The sequence below is a fragment of the Hyposmocoma kahamanoa genome, unplaced genomic scaffold (genome assembly GCF_003589595.1).
Source record: "Hyposmocoma kahamanoa isolate Upper Pololo Valley unplaced genomic scaffold, ASM358959v1 92, whole genome shotgun sequence".
NCBI classification, from domain to species: Eukaryota; Metazoa; Arthropoda; class Insecta; order Lepidoptera; family Cosmopterigidae; genus Hyposmocoma; species Hyposmocoma kahamanoa.
The window spans coordinates 3,884,347-3,905,601 of NW_020654748.1; the positions used below are offsets into that span (position 1 = coordinate 3,884,347).

The 21,255-nt window shown below is 34.7% G+C and overlaps 1 protein-coding gene across 2 annotated transcripts in view; it reads right to left on the reverse strand.

Annotated features, from left to right (window-relative positions):
• Positions 1–21,255, reverse strand: part of LOC113236781 (pancreatic triacylglycerol lipase-like) — an 88,274-nt gene that overhangs the window by 10,208 nt on the left and 56,811 nt on the right. For both annotated transcript variants that reach the window (XM_026472950.1, XM_026472949.1), the window contains exons 3-7: positions 10,333–10,492; positions 6,113–6,233; positions 4,751–4,898; positions 3,158–3,310; positions 2,492–2,581 (exon numbers count right to left, since the gene is read on the reverse strand). In XM_026472950.1, coding sequence (XP_026328735.1) covers positions 2,492–2,581; positions 3,158–3,310; positions 4,751–4,898; positions 6,113–6,233; positions 10,333–10,480 — 660 coding nt within the window. In that variant the 5' untranslated portion in view covers positions 10,481–10,492. The remainder of the gene's footprint in view (positions 1–2,491; positions 2,582–3,157; positions 3,311–4,750; positions 4,899–6,112; positions 6,234–10,332; positions 10,493–21,255) is intronic.

Here is a 21,255-nt window from a genome sequence, read left to right on the forward strand (position 1 = left end):
ATAATGTACGACAAATCGCGTAGTTGAATGTGTCATTATGTTTTTTTTCATCGAAAGAAAAACTCGTCAAGTTCGAATTTCAAATACCTTTTCCACTCTAGCGTAGAAAAAACGCTTTTGCGCGCAGATTTCTAATGAGAAAGAAAGCCTTTCTGAGCTAGTGAGGTGAAATAGTTATTTTTGATATAAGTGCGGAAAGTTAGTCATTATTCACGAGTCTCGAGGCTTCTTGTCAAGACGCGAGACAAGTGAAAATGACAAATCCGCACGTGTATCAAACGATGTTTTTTAATACATTTGCGAAAAAACTACATTGAAAGTAAAATAAAACAGTATTTAAACAAAACTCATTTTCTGCTAGTAAATTAAAATAATGAAATACAACCACTGCAACCATTAGTTAAAAGTCTATGGAAATCTAGTTCTAACGTGCTGTTTTTGTTTATTTTCTGTAATATCGGTCTGTAACCACTTTTCTTATTATGAAGTCCTGGTACTTTTGTTTAAACTTCTTTAGGAACCCGTGCACGGTAGTGAGATACAATTTATCTGTAATACATAGAACAAATAAATATATACATAAAAATCTCGCCTGTCACCCATTCAGGGGTAGGCAGAGACTGTGGACCTCCACTCGATACGTTCATTATATAGTATTTGTAAATAAATATAAGTTTTAATGACGAATGACTTACATAAGTAAGTGATGTACATACATCACAAAGCACATAAATATTAAATAAATATACAACTTCTTTAGTTCTATGTTTAATTTTTTTTTTAATTTGTTAAGGCTTTGGCAAAGCCATCAGCCTAAACATGAAGTTTAATTATGTTTCTGTAAATATGGCCGCCACAAAGAGGATAGGCAATTTGAGGCGGCGTGCTTGGATTGACTCGGGATTCCTTAAAACAGGCCGCTACGGGTATTCTAGTTCGAGATTCGTATAATTTCGCGTTTTAATCTGCGATTAAGGCACAATAGCACTATCCTATTCCACTTTAAACTAGATTTCACAAAATAATTGAAAGTCAAAATAAAAACGTAACTTTTCCCTCCAAAAGGTCCAGAGCGAATCCTCTATGTTTAAGACTTAAAACAACAGTAAATTAAAAAAAACTGGAAAAGTAAAAAGCACTAGTGCGAGAAATCCAACTTTCCGCACGATTTGTAGTGCGAAAAATACCACGTTTTGAGCAACTGTATTAAAAAAAAATTTCTTTGCCTGTTTTATCAACTGAAGGACATTAATGCTAAACTCCTTAGATTATGAGTTAAGGTTTTAAGTCCTTTGAAGCCTTAACCCGGTGTTCTTCTTACCCCACCTGAACTTAATTAAATTTTGTGTTAAATCTTTTGTGAAACTGATTGTATGTGTAAAGTAATGTCTTTCCAATGGCATTTATCAAGCGGGAGGCAGTCAATACTCAATCAATTTTATGAACATTTATGGGCCCAGTAGGGATTGATAATATATATTTACATAATTTGTATTCTATAATAAATAAGTAAGAAAGCTTATTGCATGAATTTTATCTTGAAAGGCTTAAGAATAATAACGCATAGAAAGTCCTAGTCCGCACACGCTATGTGAGGCAAATTGAAGCGCGCCAAAAGGGCCTACACGAGCGGGCGGGCCTTCAGGGCTCAAGGTCAACTTGCACCGCGAACAGCTCAAGAATTTTAGCTAAAAATGACGAAATGTGCGGTAAATCAGTGTAAAAATACGTCAGACAAACATAAAATAGATACTAACATCACATTCCACAAGGAAGTAACGCGTTTCAATTTGTGTTTTTATATAAATATTCACTAAAACCGAAAATTAATCTGCTACTAAAACTAGCCTACATGAATTTGATTTTGCCTCACTTGTGACAGTTCGTTTGATATGAAACTATCATTCTATGCGTTATTATTCTAAGTTGAAAGGCATTTGAGGTTTAAAAACTAGGCTGAATGTTGATTTATTTTTCTTTTTATACGGTTTTGCAAGAACCCGTGCAAATGTTATTTTTATTTTTTTTCTTATTGTTACTTTTTTCATAGTCTACAAATTTGCGCGCGCAAAATTTGACATTTGAATATTATTCCAATAGATTGAACATGGTAACCTCAATTTCCTCAGGTCACAACACAACTTAAGTCGAAATTAAAAATTTCGGTTATGTTAATGACCTGTATAATTGTATTTTTATGTTAATTTAAAAGTTGGGGCATTCGATTGAGGTACGACCGATTCCATTCGAAAATTGTGCAATTTGATCAACTCAAGAAAGCTTCGCTCACTGCCCTTCGATCATAAAAGCGTCAATACAAGGAAAAACAAAACGATCACATCGTCAACGGGAAGACGGTCTACCTAATTAATAATAATAAGTTATATGTACTAAATATAAATACGATGTATAAATCCACATAGAAGTCCCAATTACAGTGTAACTTTCCAACTTTTGTAATAGTTTAAAATTATCCGGTATCCAAACTTACCTGTATCCTTTCTCCCGCATAGCCAGCTGTATGGGCACCTAACGAATGCCCAATTATATGAACATCAAGTGGATTCAAACCGTGTTCTTTCTGAAATGGAAATGAATCTTTATATCAAGTTCTCAGGGATTTGCGATTGCTACAAATTTTAAATGAAACTAGTTTTTTCGGATTTCAAAATGTTTTTCCAAACAAGCCAGCGTTTCGGATTCTTTACAGTTCCCATGTTCACGGCTGTATGTTTGATAGATCCAGTAACAATGGTTTCCTTATTAACGATCTCCTTGGTCGGGTGGCTTGCACACCGGTTTTTATGGTGTAGCCATCTCCGTGGTCCCGGGTTCTATTTCAATGTGGAAACTAAATTTTCTATATTGTCTCGGGTCTGTCGATCAAACAGAAAGACAAATTCCTTTGATCCGGTTGGATTCGCACACGCAACTGTTTGCCAGACCGGGGCTAACTCCTCTCCCAAATGAGCTATAACTACTAGCAGGAAAAGCATGTTTCAAATAAAATCATTAACATGCGTATTAATTCAGGCAAAACTGAAAATAGTATCTCTATTTTACTGAATAGGATACCAGCCATGCATAATTCACCCTAGACCACAAACTCAGCATTTAACAGCAAAATATCATAAAAAAAAGTTCAACAGTTACTTGCCTGTAAAGTATTAACAAAATGCGCAACTTCAAGTCCCACGAGGCGAGTGTTGGCTGTTGCCTGTGTGTACAGTGGTAAACTACCACCAGCCCAGTCCACTATCACCACGTTAAAGTCTCCCGCTTTTACAAGTTCGTCCTTCATTTCACTCACCTGAAACATTACTTATACTTTGCAAATACGTTATTTAACCTTCTAAGACCCAAGCAAGTATGCCCTCAGTTTTGTATGAAACACGTATTTTTCTACATAGCCTATGGTTATGTAAAATATGTATAACAGAAGTGAATTTGAATGCGATATTATCATCTTATTGTACACTGGTCGTTTAGGTGATCATACGAATAATATCCTCTGGGTCTGAACATTTCTCATGTTATGTACATTTTGATATATGCGGGGCCATTTTTATTCTCTGAAGGGGCCTTAGGAGGTTAAGAGACCCATGTCCCAGAGTACGCGTCGATTTCAGTGGACATATCGTAGTTTCATGTTTTTTTCAAATGGTAAATATACATTTTTATCACCGCTATTTAATGATCTCCTCAAAATATATATAAATAGAGTGTCTAGACCCATCACGCTGACCCGATATGGGATGGGAATTTCGCACATTTTCGAAAAGTGCGAAATGAACCTTTTTGGGCTGATAAATTTCATCACGATGTTTTACTTTATCATTAGGGAGAGGTATTGCTGCTAAACATTCACAAATGTACGTCATCAACCGTTCTTCAACTAACCCTAGTGGTACCCATCAATGTTTTATTTTTAATACAAGATTAATTAACTAATTTTTCATTGTTATTTTTTTTAAAACTTCACGAAGTTAATGCAAGTTATATGGAATTTATGGTGTTTTCAAACAGTATAATTTTGAAAATATTCAAATTAACGGAAAACTCCATATCAGTTTCTCAATCATGTCTACAAATTATTCGATATTCAATTATCCTATGTTAGGATGAAATATAGGATCGAATCAAAGTTTGTTTGTATATAGTGTGCTTACCACAGACCACATAAACACTTTCTTCCGCGGTGCTTACCGTACTGTGTTTTTAAATACAGACTACATTTTTTTTTTAATTTAAAGAGTACCTACTTTACGATTCTTTTTTAATGTTTCTTTACTCTGTAATAAGATATGACGTCCAAACTGACAATACGAATTTTTTTAGTACAAAATAAGCATACACTCTTGTATAATAATCACACTAAGGGTCGTATTCCAGAACTCTACTCAATGCTCAAGTCAGGCCTTGAGCAGACTTGAGTATAATTTCAAGCACTGGAAATACGACCCTAATGGCAAGGACTTGAGTATGATTTTCAGTATTCACTGCAATACTCAAGTCCTGACTTGAGCATTGAGTAGAGTTCTGGAATAGGACCCTTAGAGTTAAGAAACGATGTAACAATTTTTAAATAAAAATTTTAAATAAACAATATCTTACATGGAAATCGTCTTTAAGACACATATACGGTTATTTAACTAACTAGGTTTAAATAATATTTTGTATAGGTGTTGCAGGTTAATATGTAAAAAATGTTGTTCATACTCGATATTTAGATTTGAATTGTAAATTTTACCCAGTTAGAAAGCGGTGTGTCAATAAATCCATGGATAATCATTTTGGTAAGCCTTCGTGGACTGAAGTTTGATTTTACTATTGTCTTATTCACGTTCACGTTCAGTAGCTGCCCGTCTGTAGGGTTCTTCTTAGTGTATAATATGAATCTGAAAAAAGAAACTATCTTCAATGTCCTGAGCAATTTCAAATGGATGAGCCCTCGCATATATTCCTGCCTGTCAATGTCACCAGCGCTCCGAGTACGTGTTCTTTTCACTTTAAACTGAAATTGTGGCTAATCCGGCCATCTTTTCTCAATTTAAATGAACACTATAATTTTAAATAATGTTATTTTGAACGAAAAGAGCCTCCCAGCACAACGTACCATTCCTTTACCTATACATCTGGCGCATTTTGGGCAACAATCTGCGAGTACCTCACGCCTTTTAATATTACTGTTGTCTTTATAATTACTTTTTAATATGTTTGTTTATTTCATATTCTACTTTAATTTGCCTCCAATGTCCTGAGCAATAATTTAAAAAAATCATAGTTAGGTTTTTACTCTAAGTTTCAGTGCTTAATGTCCAACGCCTGTGTACGCTGAAAATATGTCTACCATAGTTTCGACCTAGAATGGTGCAGGCTTTTGAAATGGAGAAAAAATCACCGTGAATGTCAAATAAACGAGCCCATTAATTAATATTATTGAGACTTTTTCGTCTCTTGGGTAATTTATATTTTAAATTAAACATTTTCTATTTCTTTATCTCTGTTTGTATTTTTTATATCACGCTTTTCGGTGATTTAGACTGCGTGACATGAAAATAAAATTACATCGAAAAAGGTTTAAAAGACTCATGGAAGGAACGTTGAATACCATCGTACTATGAGACAGACTTAAGATTCTCGACTTAGATATATGCCACATTTTAACGTGACGTTGAATCACGTAATTTAATTATGTACAGGATGTAGAGATTACGTGACTAGAGATGCTTATTAGTACTTCTGGTATAGATATCTAAATTATATCGTAGAACAACATTATATCTTACGTGGGAATAATAGCTTCTTATGCCCATTAACTAGAATTAAAGTAGGTAAGTACACGAGACTGCCTACTTGTATTGTAACTGTATTTCATATTCATTTCAAATCAAGGTAAACATTCTACAGGACTGGTTATTGGTTTTAAAGATTGCAATACATACATTTCAGTGCCGCACAAAGTACTTTATAATTTTGTACGGCAAATTGTACAGTGTTTGTAACGATCGCAATAAGAAGTAACATTTTATACACAAATATTTTACCACAACTGTTTCTGTAAATCATGGTAGGTACTTTGTTGTAGTGTAGTTATAATATGATACTTTACCTCGTGTTAATTACAACTCTTGGCAGCGGAAAGACGTTAAAAGGCCGGTGAATGAGGTGGTACCAACTCCTCGTGATGTTCAGACATCCCAGATCATCGTAACACCTTGTTTCGTTTTCAACTGCAAAAATTAAAGAAGTTCGGCATTATAACGAATTTTTAGCCGTAGCGCCATCTTCAGTTCAGTTTTATTTCACTCAACGGACCTTTAGAGCTACCAACTATTACAAGAGACGTCGCTTTATAAATTATAATATTAAATGTAACATATATTATGATGTTTCACAGCCATGACATTATTTTTTTTTGTGAAATTATTCCACTAGTCAATTATAATTATAAATACAAAGATCGAACACAAAGAAAGGCTTTCGCGATTCACCATGACTAGCGTTGGCTGAAAGAGATCTTTTCTAGAGATAATCTCACCGTTGTATACGTCCTTTGTAACTTGTAATTTTTAATTAGCCTAGCCTAGTAACTTTTAATAAGCTTTCTTATAATAGAGGATTATTACAGGCTGCTGTCACAGCGAGTTCAGTTAGTAAAAATGGAAGTAAATTAATTTGCTACTGCCCGAACTCAGTAAAGGTTAAATCGTGCTACATAGCTGCACTTTTGTTGACTATTTTATTTATTGTTTGCTCCGTATAAATTTGATTAAATAATCTTAGAACAAAGTACTAAAAAAAACCAACCTCAAAAGTCATTAATCCCCTAGTGTGCCACCCTTAGAGGTGGAATACTTTCGTCAAATTTAAATTAGACCACTATATAGGTATTCTCTTTCCAACAAAAAGAGAATCATCAAAACCTGTTCACAAATGGCGGAAGTATTGCGTAACATACGTACAAAAAAAACATACAGTAGAATTAAGAACCTCCTTCTTTGTTTCAGTCTATCAATAAATAACACAAGTGCAACTACAGTTATAAGCATCACCACCAAAAAGGATTCCTTAGAAGTTGTCGATTTTTCGATGCTCGACCGAAAAAACAAACACGATTTAACTTTATATAATAACGAGCCCTGTACCCCACCTACGGTGGGATCGGGCTCGGCCTGCGGCGCATGGTCGGGTTCAGGTTACGGGGTGTGCTCATGCTCTTCGATGGCAGAGCAGTTAGTACTACGGGCGCTTGATGAGGAGTTCGATTCCCGATTTCCGGCCAATTTAAGAAACGAACATTTATAAGTTGGTTTTGGTTTGAGTAATCTGGGTTATCGTTGTTTTGGTATTTATACTACAGGAAATTCGGCAGTAGTTTGGCATTTTTATAATTGTAAGATCTTGTACTCGTAATCTATTACGCCTCCGTATATTACCTCCTTGCGAACGCGTGCGGTCTCGTCCTCGGCCTACAGCCTCGGCACTAACGACTTTGTTTTAAAAAAAATTGCCTTTATCTTTGCAATTGCAAAAATATATTTTGACTGATTATTATCAAACAATCTTAGAATTCTTTTCGTGCCAATTTTCAGTCCGAGCAAAGCAAGTTTTTTCAACAGCCATTTACATCAAAAAAATACAGGTATATCGAAAAACGGCGGAAACAAAATGTTTAGCCTAAATTATGATTGAAGCCATGCCGATTTCAGTTGAATTAGAAGAATTTTTTGTCTATCGCCAAAAAAGTTTGTATGGCAGCCATAGCGAACAATGGCGAAAAATTAATTTTGACCGCTAATTATTATTAAACATTCATAGAGACCCCGACATGTGCATTTTCAATCCAATTAGAGCAAATTTTTATCTGCCGCTAAAAGAGTTTGTATGTCAGCCATATTGAAAAAAGGCGAAAAATAAATGTTGACCACAAATTATTATGAAAAATCTATAGAAACCCCCACATGGCGATTTTCAGTTGAATTAGAGCGAATTTCTATAAACACTTGTTTAGCGGCCATATTCAAAAATGGCGAAAAACCAATTTTGATCACAAATTATTATCAAGTATTCTTAGAGATCCTCATATGTCAATTTTCAAAGGGATCTGAGCAATTTTTTTTCTGCCGCCAACGAACGCTTCTATGACGGCCATGTTTGAAAATGGCGAAAAACAAATTTTGAGTAAAAATTATTATCCGGCACTTCTAGAGGCCTTCACATGCCAATTTTCAACCGAATCAGAGCAAATTTTTTTCGGCAGCTATTTTCAACGAAAAAAACACTTACATATATGGCAGCCATATAAAAAAATGGCGAAAACAAACTTTTGACCCCAAATTATGATTAAGGACTCCCTAAAGACCTTTGCATGTCAATTTTCTGCCGGATCGAACCTAGTTTTTCTTCGGCCGCCATTTTGAAATCGCTTTCTTGAGAATTTGCTAACCCAGGCAGTTGACCAGTGTTACCCTCTATGACATTTCTTCGAGCACCTCCTACCTATCTCTAATAGTTTCCGTGATAGGAGGCTTTGAAATTTGTATCGCGGCCATCTTGTTTATTTGAATTTCAAACATTTTTTTACTTCCCGCGGAAATTGACTACCTCATAATGTACCTCATAAAAATGGACAAATATTCCCTCCATATATTATAGTTTTTGCAGGCCGTTGATCATTCTTTCATATTTTCCATATTCAGGTCCTCTCATATTTGATTTTTTTGCTTTGGAGCCTATCCGCGTACAACGGTATAAATATCTTTTTTCCACCATATCGGGAAGTATGCTTTCTATTTCTATCAGTGAGTAAGAATTTGTAGCTTTATTATATGTAATAGGTTCACCTAGTAGCAAATTAATTTACTTCCATTTTTATAAACATCATAAATCATTTAGAGTTTAATGGGTGACACTATCACCCATTTACATTACGATGGGCGATTACAAACCAACTGAATAACAAATAGTCAATGGGCGATTATACCTAACTTTGCACAGATATCATTAATATCACGAGATTTTGAAATTATCCTGGCACCTGTAGCGGCCTCGGGCCTACAAACCGTGCGTCCGTCGAGAACATTAATGTTGAAACGCGCCTTTTCTTTAAACAAGGCTCAGTAATTAACTTATAGCATACAAAGCCAACGGAAGCATTGCGGAAATACATATACATTTTTATGATTCTTTGTACTTTAAGCAGTGTAGTAGTAGTTACTCGTATGAGCAGTTAGAAAAATGCACGAGTTTGTATTAAACGTTAACCCTTTGACCGCCGTAACAGCTTAAAAGTGTCTTACACTAACTTGGCTGATCAATCAACCAATAAAACCCTTTAATTTTCATTTGAAATTAATAAATAATTATTAAGATATTCCATGTAGTATTTACATATTCTAGTTAAGTATGGATTCATAGTTGCATTTTATGTTCAGTTATGTTTTTCTTCGACTTAGGGCTCATTCCCCAGTCGTGATGCTAGATAGTCGAGAAGTTTAAAGTGTCGTGGCTTGTACATTTCAATGAATTTGTTCACATATACTACTACACGATTAATTGTCGACTTTTTTGACGTTACGACGACAGACTGACAATGGGAAGAGTTAAAACATCATGAGAAAAATGTGACGACAAATAATCGCTGCTCCAAACGTTTCTGTCGTGCAAACGACAAGGCGCTGCTGTGAACCGATAAATTGTCGTCACGATCTAGTGGGAACAGCTAGACACAACAGTCGTTGAACGATAAAATAAACGTCCACGACAAAAAAATGTTTTTGATCCCTATTGTGTTTCTAGTATCATAAAATCAGTTTAGACCTTAGATATAGTCTTTTATCACAATTATTGTATTAAACGAAATTAAGTAAAAACGTTTATTGCTAAATGTTTATTGTTCCAAGTTTTATCAGATCATAGGTTAAAAAGAGTTGTAAAGTTTGAAATAAAAACATTATTGTCAAAAAATATAACTTTTTTATGAAAGAACTGACCTCAAAAGTTCGTGGAATTGTGCGCTATACCAGATTTATCCCCTAAAAGTGGCAAACACTTTTAGAGGAATATTTACTTCAAATTTAAATGGAACCAACATTGAGATACCCTCTTTCCAACAAAAAAAAGAATCATCGTAATCGGTTTACAAAGTAATCGCGTAACATACATACAAAAAAAAATACAGTCAAATTGAGAACCTCCTCCTTTTTTGAAGCCGGTTAAAAATTAGACACTACTTTTTTGCTCGTTTATTCCCTTTGTTTATATTCTGGACTATAAATTTGTTTCCGTTATATCATAAACAAAATAAAAATGTAAAGGAAACCATCTTACATGGTAACCAAGGTATGTTGACTTCGATTCTGTCAGATCGAGCCCAGTTGAAGGGGTCAAGGATGCCGGCGAAGGCTGGTTGAAGTCCGAGCAGTATGCACCACAGCATCACTCGAAGATGTTTGCCTGTCAGGTGCAGCCGGAGCATACTACTCCACACCTGAAAGAAAGAGATAATTTATTCAATATGTTTGGCAAAGAACACGCTGTTTATGGTTTTTTTTATGATAGTACATAATAATATTATCAAGGCCTCATCAATTGATGAAGCCGACGAAAGGGTGTTTATAAATTCGATAAAAATACTGGAAATGAATTAAGTGAATATATCAAATTAGTACAGAACATCACATGTCAACACTCGTCAGCTTCGCGCACTGTTTGGTGTTTAATCCGCATTCTTCAGGTCTTTTTAGCGGCGTTCAAGTTGACGTTTACACGAATAAAACATAGGTTTAGCATGAATGCAGTATTGATTGCTGACAAGTCGGAGCTAAGCCTTATCAAGATATAAAACGGCCAAAAATCCATAGTAGTGATCCGTTTAGTTCTTTCAGGCTGTTTCTGTATGTACAATTAAATTACTATATTAAATGAGCAATCCCTAGAGTTTCTTGATCATTCTTCTATCTCTATATCTAGTAATTTTCTTCTTACCTATTAAATAAATATATTTTTCACTTTTTTATTTTGATATTTCTTTATTCTAGTACACTGTACTTATTAGATACGACGTCGCGATAGGAGCATACGGACATATTAGGCCTCGTACTCCTACCAGTGGGAGCACCCAGCAGGAGGAAACGGCCCTCTGTACGCACAAACTTGTAAACGTCTGTGGCGTGTTCAATTACCGGTAAGACCAACAGATACAATTATAATTCTGGGTAGTGCCACCGGAGTTAATTTCGTACAGTGGTACTGACGATTCGTTACTTTGAGAGCAAGTAGTTGGTATTACTGTGCGTAGCACATAACATGATAAATAATTGAAAATAAAATATTTATTAAGTTTTTAGAAGCGATAGAGCTTCTGGTGAGTTTGTCCAGGGAAGTACAACCACCTTAACAATTTGTACCAAGCGGTAATGTAAGAACATCGAGTGTATAACCAGAAATAGAGATGAAATGTCATTTAATTTGTTTGAAAATTATTCTGCCAAATTTATTACGGTGACAACTGCGCTCCGATTGGTCAGCCCGAATTCGAAACAATTGACGGGTGTTGTCAATTGAAAAAAATTTAAAATTACTTATTTAATATTTAATTGCCGATAAAATGTGATTCCCTTTGTTTTGTAATTAGATGTTTTGCTGTTTTTCACACACCATCGAATAGAACAGTCTCCCATTGTTAGAGATATTATCTTTATTACAATAAATATAGAATATTTTTGGAATATACGGAGATGTACACACAGGTCAGTTGTTGTACCATTTCAGTTTTCTAATTTGTGATTTCAGCGCAAACGAGAGTTGATATTTAAGAGTGATATAAGGTTCATTTACCTGATGAATTGCCAGGGATGGATGGCCCATATTTCGTCTCTATTTCTGGTTATATTCTCGATGTGTGAGAATTACTGCGTTCGGGTTTTAAACGGTAAGGGTGCTGGTGAAATTACAGGCACAAGAAACTTGTCAACTTATGTCTCAGGATGACGGGCGCAATTTGTTCGTCCAGGCACTTGGTATCATTAAAAAAAAATTATAAACTCTAATGTTACCGAAAACATTTCTACAAAATGTTATAAAATCTTTTGTAAATTAAAGGCTTCGAAATCAACACCTGCCAATGATACCAATTTCCTGATCGAGTAAAACATATAATCACAGTTCAATGTTTCGATTTATGCTCTATCTGACTCGATAACGAGCGGTTTAGCTAACAGGCTAAGTGTATTTACTATACGCCAACTGGTTAGATTTACAAATAGCCTTCTACGTAATTTTGAAGAAATAACTCTTAGATTTTGTAACGTGTTTGTACACGTCGTGACTTTGGTGGATTTTTCTATTTCTTATGTAATGAGGATTGAACCGATTTTCAAGGACTCTTGCGTGGGACTTGAAATTGAAGCATTTGGTGTAATTTGGCGTAAGATTCGAGAAAATTGAAAAGAAAGTTTTAATGTCTTATATCTTTTTAATATTTATATATGACTCTTATATACTTTATTATTTATTTGGCCTATGATTTAGCTTAAAGAATCAGGTGTTATTATTATTTTAAAACAATTAGAAACATTTGAAAATATTTTTTTTCCTTGTGTTATCTGCCCTTGTTGCACCAAACTGGTAAATTATGGGGCGTTCGTTTTATTATTGGTTTTTAAGGAAATAAATTGTGAATCAGTCGTATTTAAAAGTAACATTGAAAAAAAAAATCAATGTATTTTTAATCATTAATTGAATTCGCTGGATTGAAATGAATCGACATTGTTACGTAGATGGACCAAAAGTTACCTTCAGCAGGTGCCACTGGCCTCCTAAATGCTCAATGTTGAGGATGAAGTCGTTTGTTTTAGATATTTTTTTTACATTAAAATAAGTTTTTACAAACTGCAGGTAACGTGTCCGAAATTCAATCATAATCTATGCCACAAGGGCGGAGCGCCACCTTTTAAATGAATGAAACTTACGTCATCTAGAAGTGAGATCGAAATGAGTTTTTGTCACAAAATTCTAGATGGTTTTGTTTACATGTTTTGATGCAATAAGATCAAAACGGGCTTTGGGTGCCGAACGCCTTTGTTGTTCTCAATGCTTCCATTGTCGTTTAATTTAGTTGGTCAATATTTTTACTTGTGATTTTAGTGTTACCAGTTCGCCTGAATTCACCTGAATTGATAACGGGAGCGTCCCTGCAACTGTGCTACCTGGGCTCCCTGCACCTCTGGTGAACCCTGGGGAATAATCGATGAGTACCTTTACGTCGATTGGAAAATCCTTTCACTACGATGGCAATACAGTGTATGCCATAGATATGATAAGAAGAAGCTTAATTGTTTCTAGTTTTTTTTATGGTACCAAGTTACGGGACGAAAAAGTGGCGCGCTTGGTTGTTAGTCTGTTTATAGCAGTTGAGTGCCACTTACAACTTTGAATTACAGAGATCTGAGGGGCACAGCTACTGCGCCCTTCACCCTGCGACATAAGTCCAGCACTCTCACCGTTTAAAACCCGAAAGCAGTAATTCTCACATTACCAGTGTGCGGTAGAAATCGGTAAGGTACTAGTACTTTCCTGGAGAAATTCTTTTACAAGGAGCTCTTCTGCTACTTAATTTAAAGTAACTTTTAAAAAGGACCTAAAAATGATTTATTATATGTAATACAGAGCAGAGCTTAAGTTTTAAGATTATATATAATAAAAAGTAATCCGCTTTACGTATTTCCTTTTACTTTCTTCCTTATGTTAATTAACGAGAAATGTCCGTTAAAAGCACGAAATAACACTGTAACTTTGTAATTATTAACCAGTGTTAATGTTTATATTTGTAAAGAATTCTGAAGTGAAGCATGTAATTTGTCGTGGTTACCTTCGCTGCCATAGTTTAATGAAAACAGCAACCTATCTTCATACAAGCACTCTCTGTTTGTACATGGTTATCAGATATATTGTAGCCGTGATGAGTGCTTGTCCTTAAGTTTAATTGAAGTTTGGCGTGGTTATTTTTCCTAATCCTAATTAAAACTATTCGCAAATATAAAAACACGACTAATCACTATGGTTTATTTATGGTTACATGATAGGCGAGGTGTTGCAAAATATGTTAATACTAGTAATAAAAACCAAATCTTTTTTGTTTACTTCATTGTGAAAGATAATTAGTAGATATTTGACCTTGACCGCGCCATCAGACAAAACTTTTTAATCCGTGTAATAAACCGAGCAGTGGGTATGTGAACGCCCAGATGATTACCGACTGCCGCCATAAGGGTGTGCTGTAGGAGAGACATAAATAATATATTCTATTTTTTTAAGTTTTTGGCTTGTTTTGAAGAAGACGTAATTGTTATATTCCGTCCAAGCAATTAAGTTGTTTTTTTCATTACTACCGTAAACGAAAAGGCAAAGATTTGACACCATACGGCCAAGACTTAGTGAATTTTACTTTGATAGCTGGACTACATAATTAATTAGTGATGTCCCAATGCCTTACCAATTCGATTTCTTATAACAATCGATTTTATTTATGATGAATTTTTAATCGTAATTTTAATTCGTTCAAAAACCATGAATTCGTTGAACAACGATAGCTTTTAAAGTGAAAAAAGTTTTAATCCATTTAACACATTGACATTTTCAACATTATAAGAACACTATTAGAATTTAATATAATTACTTCAAATTGTTTTGTACTTTCCTTATAATTTATTAGACAGGTACCAACCCCTATATAACGGAGAAATCAACTGGAATAATTTCTGTCGGCTTGATAAATATAATTATTATAATATAATTGTAAATGGGAGCAAAAAAGCACGTCACTCCACAACTATTAAGAAAAAACAAAGTTCATGAAGTAGTGCATTTTGTGTCGAAGGTCGCTTGTAATTATGGAACTTCATAGATACGCTTATGTCAAAAGTATAATAAATGGTTGGGCGGAGTATAGACAACATCAAATACGTAGATACTTTGACTCCAAAGTAGCTAAAGCAGTTGTGTTATGGAAATCGGAAACAACGACGATACAAAAACTTATATCCGAGATAAAATAGAAAAGTTAGTTTCTACAATGACACGGCCGAGAATCGAAACTGGGACTTCAGACATGACGACACAATGAAGACACTCAACCACGGAGGTCGTCATAATCGTGACAAAAATTTGAGTGCGAAATTGTCGCGTTTATATAAATATCATCTCTCATAATCATATACTGTTCTCTTGTATTATAGCTACGCGGTCGCCGACGGCTGTAGCGCAGCGTTTCGCGCACGCGTGTTCCTACCTCCTTTGGCTGGGCACGAGTTCGCGGAAGAGATCGCCGGTACATTCCTTGCGCAATAAGTGTGTGGCGATAAATGTGTTTATTTTCTACATACCGTCTTTTATCTTAGGCGGTTTTAATTATGACAAGGACTTACCTAATATTTTTATAAAGTTTCGCAACAACCTTCTTGAAATCTTGATGTTGAAATGTTTGGAGAGTGTTTTGAATTTTGACGTTCCGTAGCGTGATTTCCAAACAGATGCTTTTTAAGGAAAAGTTGTTTATGTATATGTCGTTGGCCTACCTCGTGAGACATGACAAGGAATGTGGGCAGAGGAAGACTGAAGATGATTAATTATATTGAGAATTTATAGTTTTTTGAACGTTTCTACAAATTACTCTGAGAAAATTATCCAATTTTGTTAGGAACAGGTAGCGTACAAGATAACTAATAACAAATAAATCGATACTTCCAATGAATACTACGCCAACTCTATTTTTTGGTTATTTTCTGTAATTTTTGTAAACAGCCATATTTATGTACTAATAATTATTATGCTCCCTGAATTTTGTGAAAAGAAATAAAAAAGCAAAAAAAAATAAAACAAGACTAAAAATTAAGTAGGCGTAGTGTCTATTAGAGGTAACGAAATGTTGACATTTGTGAAAGACAGAAGCTTAAAAGTAATATTAGGTAACTATGGATAGGCTGGAGTGTATTTCCTTGAAATTAAGTATTTATTATTGACATAAAGATCGAACAAACATAAAGAAAATTCCGTCGATTCGGTTGGTCTCGAACCAGCGACCGTTTGCCTGACCGGGGCAACCGCTCTCCCAACTGAGCTACGAAACCAGTCAACAGACCTTAGAATACTGTGCTACAGGTTTATAGTTATTTATTGCAGAAGAAATAAACATAATATTACATTGTTGTAATATTAAAGCTTTTACACCTTAGTTACCCACACATGTAACTTTTAAAAATGTTTAAAACATTGTTGGTATAATTAAGCAAAAGACGGTATTTCCTATGAATCTTGTAGGCATTAGCCATTTTAAATTGTCTAATAACAGGTTTGATTTCCTAACACCTATTCCTCATTACCTATGTAGGTACGTAATGAGTATATATTACTATAGATAGTAGCATCGTAGGAATGGAATGTTCTTTGTTTCGGATTTTTTTATGGAAAATATAACACATAATATGTTAATAATGTATCTGATTTGAATTTCTTGACTTAAGACTCGATACAACCTCAAATGGTTTGGTTGCTTCCGCATAACAGGGAATGTGTTGAACCAATTACTTTGGAGTAAAATTGCGGATATAGGTACACTGATTAGTATAGGGTGTGAAAACACGATTACTTAAAAATTTTCACGATAAAAAGAAAACAAATGTACCTCGAAATTTTACAAAAAAATCGCTGTATTCAAGTACTTTACGTGTACCAATATTTTTATTATATCAACTGAACTAAATGGAACATATCGAGTTCTTAGGGTTTCGCGATTGTTACACGTAGGAAATGAAACTATTTTTCCGGATTTAAAACGCGTATATTTGTTTTTTCAAACAAACCAACGTTTCGGGCCCTTTACAGGTCTCATCTACAGTCAACAAAAAAACAAATATACTCAATTTAAATCCGGAAAAATAGTTTCATTTTCTAAATGAGACATGTATAGTATACGATATATACATTTTTTAAATGGCTTCAATTTCGTTCGTAAAAAAATAAATTCTGAAATAAAGCCAGTGTCCCTGTCGCTCGACCCAAGCAAACAGAACCGTGTCAGTACGGGAAAAATTTTAATTCGCTGAGCTGAGTCAGTATCGACTATTAAGGTTTTTTATTATATCAAGTGACAAGACAAACAAGTCGTGTGCCTGGTGGTAAGCCACCTATAACAGTTGAAATTCCACTCAGAGCTTTACATTGCAAAGATCTGAGAAACACTGCCAATGTAACACTGCGATATAAAGTTAACAAGCCCGATATGTGCCTGTAGTTTCATTAGCTCTCTTAACCTTTCAAAACAGGAGCCCAGTACCGCTCACATTACCCCTTGATGGTAGAAATAGGTACGGTGGCAGTACATCTCTGAACTAGTTCTACTACTAATTAGCATCGTGAAATTCAATTCAATTTTATGCTCTATAGAGCATAAAATTGAATAAAATAAATAAAACATCTGAAACTGATGAACTTGATGGTTACTATTCGTCACGGATTCGGTAAATAAAGACGAAAACCTTAAAATATAAGGCATTATATGAAGCTTTTTGTCGATTTCATGCGGTATGTGTTCGAAACTACTTACATAAATAATATTTTATAATAAATAAAATATTATTTACGTAAGTAGTCTCGAAATCTGTATTGTTTAAAGGAGTAGGGTCCGGAGCAATTCACTGGTAGATGTGCGCACAGAAGAAAACTATAAGTCTAACTTTAGTAGCACATAATTTAGTAACGCACAGATACAACAAACGCTCTAGCACGGAAAAATAATATGGCGCCACCGTCTACGCCACGTACATGGACATGGCACGGAACTAAAACCGAGCGTACTACTGACTGTTTGAGTTTATTCACTCGAAGTATTTTTTTAAAATTAGGTACTTTTTACTGCATAGGGATTTTAATCCCATTAGACGTACTTTTAGAGCATGAGTAAGTGAAAAAATATACGTATATCAAACTTTAATCAAATTAGTGATATAGAGCTCTTTGGGAAAGAGTTTGTCCAGGGAAGTATTGTCACTTTACCTATTTCTGCCGCAACTTGTAATGTGAGCATTAATGCGTTCCGGTTTTGAAGGATAAGGGTATTGGTGAAATTACAAGCACATGGGACTTGTCAACTTAAGTATCAGGTTGACGAGCGCAGTAGCAGTCCCCCACGGATCTTTATGTTTTAAAGTTCTGAGTGAAATTGTTATGGATAGGATATACGTTTCCGTTACTTACGTCCCGTTACTTTGTATTATCAAAAAAAATTAAATGGTCCTAGAAACATGAAAACTTGAGGGTATGTTACTTTTATTAAAATACTAAGGTACAACTACACTAAATAAAAGTAACGGATTTCTCGAAATTCAACCCCTGAGAGAGTGAAAAATGATAAAAATCTTTGTATGGAAAATCGTATTCCTTGAATTTACAAAGACCAAATTTAATGTAAATATTTCATAATGCAAATGATATTTTTTAAATTGAGGGAGTTTAATGAGGGTAAAAAGGGGTTTTAAAGTGTGTATGGGAACTTTTTAACGGGTGGTGCAATTTGCTTGAAACTTAGTTTGATAAGTTTCAATATAAAATAAATAAACACGTCTTTTAGGGTCTTTCACAACAATCCCTAAAAGGGGCAAGTATTTGTATGAAAAGTCGTACTCTTTGTAAACGCTATGATTTATATTTTCATTTGTGTTTTAATTGTATATAATACACGTAAAAATTTTACGCGGACGAAGTCACAGGCAACAGCTTGTATTTTATATAATAGTTACGATATCGTCAGTGATTTTAAAAAAGAATGCGTAAGCGTTTCAAAAAAAAAATCATGGGAGCATGTTTAAGGTATTAACGACTATTTTAAAATATTTACGTCCAGTTTTAAAATTAAAAATTTAAGCTTTAAAAATGAACTTAAAACAGGACGTAAATATTTTAAAACAGTCGTCAAAACCTGGAATATGCTCCCTTGAAAAAAAAAATTATAAATGTCGCTTACGTCCTTTTTACAAAGTACTGACGTTACAGAGATATGTTTTAATATATTGTAATTTTAACTAGATAACCTGTGTCGTGAAAACGCTGTAAACGGTCACTGTAGGACCCGGGCTGAGGGACAAATATGGTTTGCACATTACAGCGAAATTAAACTTTTTTTTACTAAAGCTTGTTGTGTTCGCATCGTCGTAAAAAAATGTTGAGTACTAAGTAAGTAAAGTCAATCTTACATCTACATGATGTAAAGGCAGTAAACAAACTGCGAACAATGTGCACATATTGTCTACAAAGAGATATCTGGACAAAAACTGTTCACACACTCTAGTAGAATTTTAGTACGACGTGAGAAGTGTTTTCCATTGTTTTATGTCATTGCCGTCATAGCTTGATTTCTATGAATGTATAAAAAACGTAAATATTTATAGATTGGTAATGATTTATTAGTTCATTCATCTTGCCATATAATGTACGTATTTATTTCACAGTTAAGGCTCAAGTCTCATCTAAGGAGCCGTTTGTAACTCTTCTTTAACATATACTATGACGGTGCATTTGAGAAAGAGTTCGTCCAGGGAAGTATACTGCCACCTTAACTATTTCTTCAGTAATGTTAGCATTACTGCTTTCCGGTTTTGCAGGGTAAGGGTGCTTGGTGGGACTTGTCAATTTACGTCTCAGGGTGACGGGCGCAGTGGCAGTGCCCCTCAGATCGTTGCGATTTAAAGCTCTGAGTGACACTACAAATGTTATGGACAGGCGTGTAACTTACCATCAGGTGTACGACTTGTTCGTCCCATCACTTGGTATTATAAAAATCCTTTTTGTGAAATTAATATGTAGCGGGAGTAAAATGGATCATTTAATCCCTATGGAGTAAAAGTACCTAATTTTGTAAAAATACTTCGAGTGAACAAACTCAAACAGCCAGTAGTACGCTCGGTTTTAGTTCCATGCCTTGTCCATGTACGTGGCATAGACCGGGGCGCCATATTATTTTCCTGCGTTAATGCGTTTGTTGCATCTGTGTCTGATTGGATTTGTGTCATTTAATTTGTTTGAAAACTATTCTGCCATTTCATTACTGTGACAACTGCGCTCCGATTGGTTAGCCCGAGTTCGAAACAATTGACGGGTGACGTCAATGGGTATCGTCAACTGTTTCACTTCAAATCGATCAGTTAATTTGAGCTTTGCTATAATGGACGAAAATTGCAAAATTACATATTTAATATTTAATTACCGATGAAATTTGATTCCATTTGTTTTGTAATTAGATGTTTTGCTGTTTTTCCCACGCCACCGAATAGAACAGCACGGCATTGTTAGAGATATTATCTTTATTACAAAAAATATAGAATATTTTTTGGAATATACGTAGACGTACACACAGGTCAGTAGTTGGCCTATCTATATTTCAGTGCAAACGAGAGTTTATATTTATAAGAGCTGTATCGATAATGTGTTACCAGGAGTATATGGCCCTTATTTCGTCTCTATTTCTGGTTGTATACTCGATGTTTGGTTCCTAATTTTGTTGTAGAGCGAATACGATTGATTTTTTTTCTCGCAATCGAAGTGAAACGTAAAGTAAACCTCGGAGTAATAGACACCCTCGCTACGGATCGAGTGTCTAACCACCTCGGGTATATATTGGCTCGTTTTAGTCCCTCGATAAAAAATATACTATTTTAAAAGCTTGTCATTTTAAAAGTTCGTCCGTCACTTGGTCAACCCAATAGTATTGTATATTATTGTATAGATATAAGGGTTAAATGTAAGGTTTATGTGAGTTACAAGGTGCGTATATGTACAGACAGAGAAGACAAATAACTTCACTTTGAAGTATGAGTGCAACGTTGTTAAAAACAAATACGTGGACGTCTTTGTATCGACGTAACTATGTGCTATAGGTGTTTATTTAACATATATTGAATGTCAAATTCTATTGATTTTCACAAGTCTCGTGTGTTTTGAAAAGTATTAGTTAATATTAGATAATGTTTGTTTAAATATGTGGCTTCGGTCAAGGATCAAGTGTTATGGACTTTAGAGGTCTGTTACGACAGAATTCGATGCATTGATAGCCCGGGCATGTATTGCCCTTGACTCTATTTGATGTTATGAAATACTTATTGGTTATGAATGAAAAACTATTACGTACTGAATCAAAGTATGTATACTGAAGACACATGGGGTGCACGAACGGGGTTTCGCCACACGGTGTACCATTCCGTT